General features: G+C 44.6%; 2 protein-coding genes across 2 annotated transcripts; one reads left to right on the forward strand and one right to left on the reverse strand.

Annotated features, from left to right (window-relative positions):
* Nucleotides 1–468: 468 nt before the first annotated feature.
* LOC108153519 (myb-binding protein 1A) lies at nt 469–4,411 on the forward strand. Its single transcript, XM_017283581.2, has 5 exons — nt 469–630; nt 707–1,012; nt 1,082–1,450; nt 1,508–2,824; nt 2,892–4,411. Exons 1-5 carry the CDS (start codon nt 625–627, stop codon nt 4,314–4,316), a joined length of 3,423 nt encoding a protein of 1,140 aa, XP_017139070.1. The 5' UTR covers nt 469–624; the 3' UTR covers nt 4,317–4,411.
* A 101-nt stretch (nt 4,412–4,512) lies between these two features.
* Nucleotides 4,513–7,025, reverse strand: LOC108153528 (caspase-8). Its single transcript, XM_017283593.2, has 5 exons — nt 6,742–7,025; nt 5,922–6,686; nt 5,477–5,839; nt 5,253–5,407; nt 4,513–5,158 (listed from the first exon to the last, which is right to left on the reverse strand). Exons 1-5 carry the CDS (start codon nt 6,892–6,894, stop codon nt 4,990–4,992), a joined length of 1,605 nt encoding a protein of 534 aa, XP_017139082.1. The 5' UTR covers nt 6,895–7,025; the 3' UTR covers nt 4,513–4,989.
* Nucleotides 7,026–8,209: the final 1,184 nt, after the last annotated feature.

Below are 8,209 nucleotides of genomic sequence, written 5' to 3' on the forward strand. Positions count from 1 at the left end.
ATAAAATTGTAAGTAATACAATTTTTTTAAATATTTTATAACATAGTGAATGCTATGAAACTATCAACTAAAGGTAATTGCTATGTAATTGCATTCTCTTTGTCTGTTGAAGCCCTTAAAGCTAGAATGTTAGCCTTTATTTTTTACAAATTTTATTCCAGATTTCAAAATTAATTTCAAATCATCAAGTTGTCAGCAGTGGAATTTCCGGTGCAGCAGTCTGGTCGCACTACTGTCAGCGTATTGATATTTCCACTGTGGTATCGATAGCTTAGTCTCTTTAAATATTATACCGAAATTCCCCGTCTGGAAACGTTGCGTGCAATAATATGTTTAATAAAATTATTTGTCTTAATATTCAATAGCAATACGGATAGAGTCTCTTTGATTTTGGAGCATCAACATATTTTAGCTAGCTACCGATTGTATCGTTCCACTGTTATCGCAAACATTACCCGGCATGCGACTAGCTTGAGTAGTTCCATCTCTATTGCTAATACCACAACGTGCTCGGAAATTACAAAAATATTGAGTTGAAACGAGCGTGTGTTGTGCCTGTTGATTGCTTAACTTAAACTTGTTCGTGTATGTTTAACTATTCTGGAAAAAATAAGAACGAACGCAATGAACGTAAGTAAATTAACGCGAGAGAGCACGTTTTTCCTGTTTGGTTTCACTAATTTGAAATACCTTCAATTGTTAAAAGGGAAAATTGGTGAAGCTCGATTCTGCCGACTGTGACGGCTCATCTGATGAAGGCAGCGATCATGACAATGAGCAGCATTCCGAATTGAAGGTGAAACCCGTTAAAGCCTCCAAAAAAGGCAAAGAAGCCAAAAAGACCGAAGACGAAGAGAGCAATGGAACTGAGAAGAAACCGCAAAGTGGACCAGAAAACAAAATCGACAAGCGCGTGTTTAGCATTTTGAAGAACTTTCAGGATACCACAAACATAACGTCGAAGATGTTGCAGGACCTGGTTGCACTGCTCCAAGAGGATTCGTCCGAAAAGGTTAGTTCCGAAGTGCATTTAGTTATTTGGCAATAGCCTTATGTTTTTTTGGAATATTTCAAATGACAGCGCAACGCCACAGCCACATATGTTGTAAAACGCTTGATACGCGCCACGGGGGCGGACAACAAAGAGACTGTCGCCAAGGTGGGCAGCATCATAAAGCTCATCATTAGGAATGTGCCCGACGTGAACGAGCTGGATCTGCTGGACATTGTAGAGCGTGAACTGCCCGTAAACGGCCAGCCGAAAAAGAAGGAGGAGACACTGGCAGCAGTCGGACAGGTGATCACCGCAAGTAGCATACTGGAACTATCCCAACAATTATCCACCGAACGAGAGCTAGCGCCCATCTACGCGAAGCTGATCGGTTACATGAAGGGGCGCGAGTACCTGATGTGCTTGAGCAACAATGTGATTGTGGAATCATTTGCAACGGTGAGCCACCTACATAGAGAAATGTTGAGCAATTTCCTGATCTAATCCCACTTGCAGGTCCCCGAAAAACGTTTCGCGACAGACGTTTGGCCAGTGCTAAAGCAGGAAATTAGCAAGCCCGTGTCTCAGCTGAACCTGCACACCTGCGATGTTCTATTGGCAGTTCACGACAGCTACAACAATATTCTCACACAGGACCAGTTGATGGCCATCCTGTGGCCCAAGAAGATTAGATTAGAGTATTCAGAACTATTCAAGATTTATTTCGCCGCCCCGAAGATGTACGATCCCAGAATCTATGCCAGATTCGGCAAGTTTCTCGGCACTGCCGATAAAAATGCTAAGATACTCGAATCCTGGCAGAATTATGCATACGAGCATAGGTCGCAGAACATTGCATCAAAGGGATGCATCTTCAAGGTGACCAAGCACCTAATTATCAGCCAAAACAACGCCAATGAGCAGCAATTAATAGATCTATTTGCCAGCCCCTTGATGGACTTTATATTGGATGAACTTTTGGCAGCAAAAACCACCAGCGCCAAGAACCAGAAGCCATTGACAATGCAGTTTCGCGAGATATGCCAGGAGTTCGAATGTGCGGTCATCCTGCTCTTTGAAAATCCTGCGACTGGCGACGAAACCAAGGCCAGAATATTGAGCAATTTGCTCAGAAAGAGGGGAAATTTGAATGAGCTTGCCACAACGCGACGGTTCACCGAGACTTTGTTGAATACGTTAAAGTACGGCGGCCTCAAGATACTTTTCGACCTATACGCGTCCCTACTGGCAACGCCTGTCGGCGTGGAAGAACCGCAAGACAATGGCGCGCGGAACCAACTAGAATGCGTCAGCCAAATGCAGGCCATACTGCAACATCCCGAGCTTGACGCCAACAAAAAGGAACGCTGGTCGATGCTGAAGACAATACTGACTGCCGGCGTTTGCCACGTGGAATCAGGCCTGAAGCCCTGTCTGCCTGCCGCCTCAATACTAAGCGATTCGACTGCCGATCGCTGTAAAACAATATTCATTGGCTTACTTGTACGCAGCTGTCACGGTGACATCAAAGAGCTCTGCAAAGATTTACGAAAGACTGTCGAGTTTTTGAAGAAGTTCTTGTCGAAAACGGAGAACACTAACGCCCAACGGCACGCACCCAATGAAGACCAGCAGCAGGCCTGGAATGTGCTGGAAAAGCTGCAGCACAGCGACGACAAAGAATCCAATGCCAGCGATCAGATCATTGAAGTTCTGATATTGTTTGTGGGTCTGGCACAGTACACATCCTGCTGCCAGCTACAGATAGACATCCTAAACGATCTGATGGTCTGTCGCAATATGAAAATGAAGGAACAGAAGATGGAATCCGAGGTAAGGTTTGGGGGATAAGAGAGAGAATATGCCTTCGAGGATTTTACAATTTAATCTACTCGAATAGGAGGACCCTAGCTGGCAGGAAGTGGTCACGGACATCTTGTTGCAGCTGCTGCTGGAGACGGCTGGCCATTGGCGTGAATTCACCAACATAATTGTCAAATCGATGCTGCCATATCTTGAACAGGTGCACTTGACGCAAATACTCCAGCGCCTGGATATGGATTCGAACCCTCTGGGCGAAGATGAGAACGAAAGTAGCAGCGATGAGAATGAGAATGAAAATGAGGGGGAGGGGGAGAGCAATGACGATGATAACGATTCAAGCGCTGACGATGATGACAACTCCGAAGACGAGGACGAAGATGCAGCCACGCTAGAAGATAATGCTTTGGAGAAACTTCGCGACGATGTGCGCCAGGCGCTGCAGAACGGCGATGACGGAGCCAGCGAAGCTAGCAGCGTGGACTGGAACGATGTGGCTGAGGAGAGCGGCAAGCGCCTCGATGAGTCCCTAGCGGCCATATTTAAGATGCGCAGTCAGGCGTCACAGCGCAAAAAACGTCCAACAAAGTCCGATCGTATTCACAGCACCACCTTGCTACACTTTCGTGTACGCGTCCTAGACCTTGTCGAAGTGTTTGCCAACAAGAAGCCAACCATGAATGTAATCCTAGATGTGTTGCAGTGCGTTTTTCAGGTGTTTTGTCGCACCATCAACGACAAGGATCAGCGACCGCTCCAACATGCCAGCCAGAAGCTGCTGGCCAAGCTGGTCAACAAGGAAATAATATTTGAAGATGCCCAGGATCGTAGCCAGATAATTGATGCCATTGAGGAGCTGTTTGCTGCCACCAATTCGGCATTGGAGGCCAGGCAAATTCGCGGGGCCCCCAACTCGCATGAGTTGCAGCAGCAGCTGACCATGTGGCGCGACAAATGCTTCGCCGCCTTGATAACCCAGTGCTCCAACAAAGATGATGTTGAAAACAGTGTTGCATGGCCGCTCCTGAAAGAAAAACTGAATGAATGGCTACCGGGGCGCAAATCCAAACAGTCGCTGTCCAGCTTCGAGACCATCTTCCAGTTCAAGCCGACCTGGCCAGGCGTCAGCCAATTGGTTGCTCTATTAGTTTCGCATTTGAATCTGACCACACATCCGATGAAACGCCAAATAATTCTGAAGCTATTGAATGCGCAAAAGAATCGCTTCAAGTCCACGGTCCACGGGCAAAAAGCTGTCATCCAGGGTCTGGAAAAATATGCGAAAGATTTGATGGAATCTGCCCCAGCAGGCAAAGTACAGGAGCTTAGGGCTCTGAAGCAATTTTTGAATCCGGCACTATGGGACACCAAGGAAAGTGTGTTGACGATCTCCAAATCATTGGAGCAATTCCTTCAAAATGAGAACACCGAAAAGCGTAAGTCAACAGCCGGTGATGATGCTCCTGTCGCAGCGAAGAAGGCCAAGCAGAAGCATTCGGCTTAATTAACGAATTACAGTTTTTATCTAATAAATAATACAAAATATTTGTATCGTATCCCCCCTCCGGTACATGTACTATATTAGTATGTATTTTGAAAAATATAAAAAAAAATAATGGTTGCGAAACGTACCTGAAACCACATTTTTTTTAATATATCAAACAATAATTTAAAATTGATAGGAAATAAATACGTATACATATGTACATATATGGTTTGCTTTTATTTCGTGGAAAAGAAACAAATAACCAGTCGGAATGTCTTCTGTAAAGGGCACACGTGCCTCGACATCCAGTTACCCCCACGGCAGTCAGTACATACATATATTTTCATTTATGTAGCACTATATGGCAGTACATACATCGAAAAACATTCATTAAATGGAAGGCATTTATATAAAAGCTATACAATATGGAGGTCTGATCTGCGCAAATTGTGTTGGGTTATCTTAATACATAAAAACAAAATTATCTGCCCATTCGTGTGTAACATTTCTTTGCTATAGGACATACAAACTTAGAAGTACTCCCCATAACTCCCCATATCGTCACGGACGATGGTCAACGTTTTGCTTATTTTATGGGGGCACGCTGGGCCGCCCCTAGCTTAAAAGCTGGCTTAAAAATAAGTTCAAATACAAAAAATACATAAAAAAAAAAAAATGAATGAAGAGGGATCTACTGACCGGGGCTATCTGGAACCACCTTGTCAGTGGCGCTGGTGGGCGGAAAGTAAACGTGCTGTCGTAGCGCACCGCCGGTCCAGGGTACCATGGTCTCGTTTTTGTTGCCCCGTTTGTTGGCCACATTATTGATGACAATCGTCAGAATGTCAGCAATATGATCGCTTTGGAAAAAAAGAAAAACGGTAAAGGGTACAGGGTACAGGGTACAGGGGTAAAGAGATATATAAGGATTGGGGATTGCCGTCCGTGGATTACCTATTCGAATGCTCGACAATGGCATCGCACAGACATTGAATAAACCAGCTGCCTGTCTGGGTGTGTCGCAACGCTGGAAAACCGGGCACAGTGGACATGGCTCGCAGCATATTTAAGTACTGGAAGGGTGATTTTGTGCTGGCATCGATCTTGTACTAAACGACACAACAAACAATCGAAGAATCAGTGGAAATCATGGGTGTGTGCTTGACATTTGGTTTTACCGGCAGGGCATTGTTTTCCTGGTCCTCCTTGTTTTCCTGACACGCCTGGATGACGACAAGCTTTGGCTTTTCGTACAGATTTTCATAGCTACAGAGTACATTCTCGATATCCGATATCCGCAAAGCAATGCTATTCGCGCCATAGACAGCCTCCTCAAAGCCGTGCGACAGAATACACACCACCAGAGAATCGAGCAGCAGGGACCGCTCACAGGCCTGCCGTATATGATGGAGCATTGACAGATGGTCGAGATTATCGTGGGCCTCAACCCTGTAGCCAAGCTTGGAGAAGACATTAGTTAGCCGCTGCTTGTCCATATCGGTGCCATTGCGTGGCGGCAACTCAATTGGCGGCAAGTAGACCTGCAAGAGCAGAATGGAAACACTTTAGTCACCTTCGCCGAGGACAGTAGTGGCGTCCGATAGATTCTGGTTTCATTGGCACCTTGTGATCATCGCTGACATCCCGGTAAAACTTCTGCTGGTTGATTATTAGCGCAATGCCAGCCTTCTCGCGGCTCAGCTGAAGTGCATTCTTGGCCCGGGGCCGGGACGCAGCCGCCGTAGGGCTGGAGCTTTCGTTGGCAATGCCATTGCCGTCCATTGGAAGCAACACATTCGGTGTTGCAGGGGAGCAGCTGGAGGTGGCATTAGTGTTGACCGTTTTGACTAGCAACGTGGCCTGGGCATGCAGATCGTTGAACTTGAAGTATTCGATTAGCAGCTGAACATCACTGCCGTTGGCATTGATGTCGCCCAGCCGTATCAGACGTCGCGTCAGCCAGTCAAGTAAAAAGATCTCCAGATATTCAGGGTCATAGAAGCGCAGTGGATCCCCGACGCTGTTCTTCTCCTTGATATCAAGCACCATGCGACCCCTCTGGGCCAGCGTCAGCTCCTCACAGATCGTGTACAGGCTCTTTAACAGCGGATGGATATGCAGACTGATTTCGCCAACGTGGGGTAGGTAGTGCGTGCGCAGCTCCTGCCAGCAGAGGCCGAGTTTGCGCAGCACCTGCCGCGCCCCGATGATGCACAGAGCCTCCACGAGATATTTGCGCCAGGTTTGGGGCTTGGATTTGGCATACTGGCTCAAGATGTCGCTGTGCGACCAGTCGGAGGCAGTGGCGCGGGCCAACACCAGGAGCTTTTGCAAAATATACGTGGCAGTGGAATGCTCGTCGCCATACAGCAGGAAGGACAGGCTCACCTAAAGGAAACACACAGATTACAACGTGATTGCTGTCTGTGTCTGGGCTACCCACCATTTGAGCAAAGTTCAGATCGCGCTCCACATAGGGCAGATCGAGGACATGGATGCTCTCCAATTGCGTCAAGATATTGTGGCCGCTCATGGTGTTTGGTGGAGAAGTACAGAAAACGCGAAATAGCGAAAAGTAACACACTGATCTGTTCATCGACACCCACACGCAATAGCGACCATGACAGAAAACAGCTGATCGGGCTCAGTCATCGGCAGATATGTATGTATGACATATAAATGCGCGCAGAAAATGAACGTTGAAAATATTTAATTACTTTCTTAAGACGTGCGGACCTTTGTGCGCCGAAAACAATCTAAAAATAAATAAAATATGATCGAATTCTTTACGCATGTACGTAGTACAGACAACAAAATTTCGTCCCCATATATATGCTATCAATAAATATATACACATACATACATATGTATGTATGCATCTATTATCATCCGAACACACAAGGATGCCTTGCAAATGCATTTGCCTTACATAAAACTTTCTTTAAATGACAGCTCCATTTTCATTCTAATGTAAGCAATTCAAAGCATTGGTTTGCATAGAAAAAACAAAACGAAAATTATTGAGAAAAAAAAAATTCGGAAGCGAAAACTTGCAAACAAAAAAGAGTTCAAATAAATTCGAACAAAGAAAAACGTGAAAAAGGTAAGATGCCCTAAGGGTACAAAAAAAAAACATATTCATTTACAGGCATTGAAAACAAGCAGCTATTTGGGTTTTAACAAAAGATTATTTAAATTGTCGTTCATCACCAGCAATCTGTACAACGCAGGTATTTTATTTAGGGTATCGATAGCGGTGCATCGCAGGCCAGCCGGGCTGACAAGTCCTGTTGTGCACGTACATACATACATATGCGTGAGCGCAGCATTAGAATACTTTCCTACGCACTTTTGATTATAGAAAACTATATACAAAGTTCTAGACCTCTATGTTTTTGCACCATAGTTGTGATGACTATTTCAAAATAGATATCACACTCGGCTATACAATCATTTTCAAAATAAAAACCCCTATACGTTCCGCTTATTGTCAAAAAAAACTGATATGTTCTTTGTAGCGACCCTGTGCATCAATCATTATACTCAATAATTGGCTTATCTGATCCGTAAACTACAGAAAAATAGTTTTGATTTTCACAAAATTCAGACAAGTAGTTCCGCTTATGTTTCCCAAAAATATATTTTCAACCCAAGCAGTATATGGATATATGAATATATATAAATTTAACTCCACCCTAGGGTCTTAACCCTACATATCAGCATATCAGTATATAATGGTGTATTTAATCAATTTATTAAATTTTCATCCTTGTCACTCATTCACTTTCAAACAATTTATCTTTAGCGCGCACCACTCGTTTTCAGTCAATAGTATCGATGACCGAACTGCCTTTTTCTAATCGGTGTTTGGTTTAGTTACAGTATTTTAATATTAATTTAAGGAAATAGGG

Source organism: Drosophila miranda, chromosome XL (genome assembly GCF_003369915.1).
Source record: "Drosophila miranda strain MSH22 chromosome XL, D.miranda_PacBio2.1, whole genome shotgun sequence".
NCBI classification, from domain to species: domain Eukaryota; kingdom Metazoa; phylum Arthropoda; class Insecta; order Diptera; family Drosophilidae; genus Drosophila; species Drosophila miranda.

What these genes read in the sequence shown, in the direction of transcription:
- LOC108153519 (XM_017283581.2), top strand. An exon ending in AAGAGGATTCGTCCGAAAAG is followed by an intron (nt 1,013 to 1,081) that starts GTTAGTTCCGAA and finishes TTCAAATGACAG; the next exon opens with CGCAACGCCACAGCCACATA. An exon ending in AACAGAAGATGGAATCCGAG is followed by an intron (nt 2,825 to 2,891) that starts GTAAGGTTTGGG and finishes CTACTCGAATAG; the next exon opens with GAGGACCCTAGCTGGCAGGA.
- LOC108153528 (XM_017283593.2), bottom strand. Translation starts at nt 6,894, where the DNA reads ATGAACAGATCAGTGTGTTACTTTTCGCTATTTCGCGTTTTCTGTACT. An exon ending in ATCTGAACTTTGCTCAAATG is followed by an intron (nt 6,687 to 6,741) that starts GTGGGTAGCCCA and finishes TGTTTCCTTTAG; the next exon opens with GTGAGCCTGTCCTTCCTGCT. An exon ending in AGGAAAACAATGCCCTGCCG is followed by an intron (nt 5,408 to 5,476) that starts GTAAAACCAAAT and finishes TGTGTCGTTTAG; the next exon opens with TACAAGATCGATGCCAGCAC.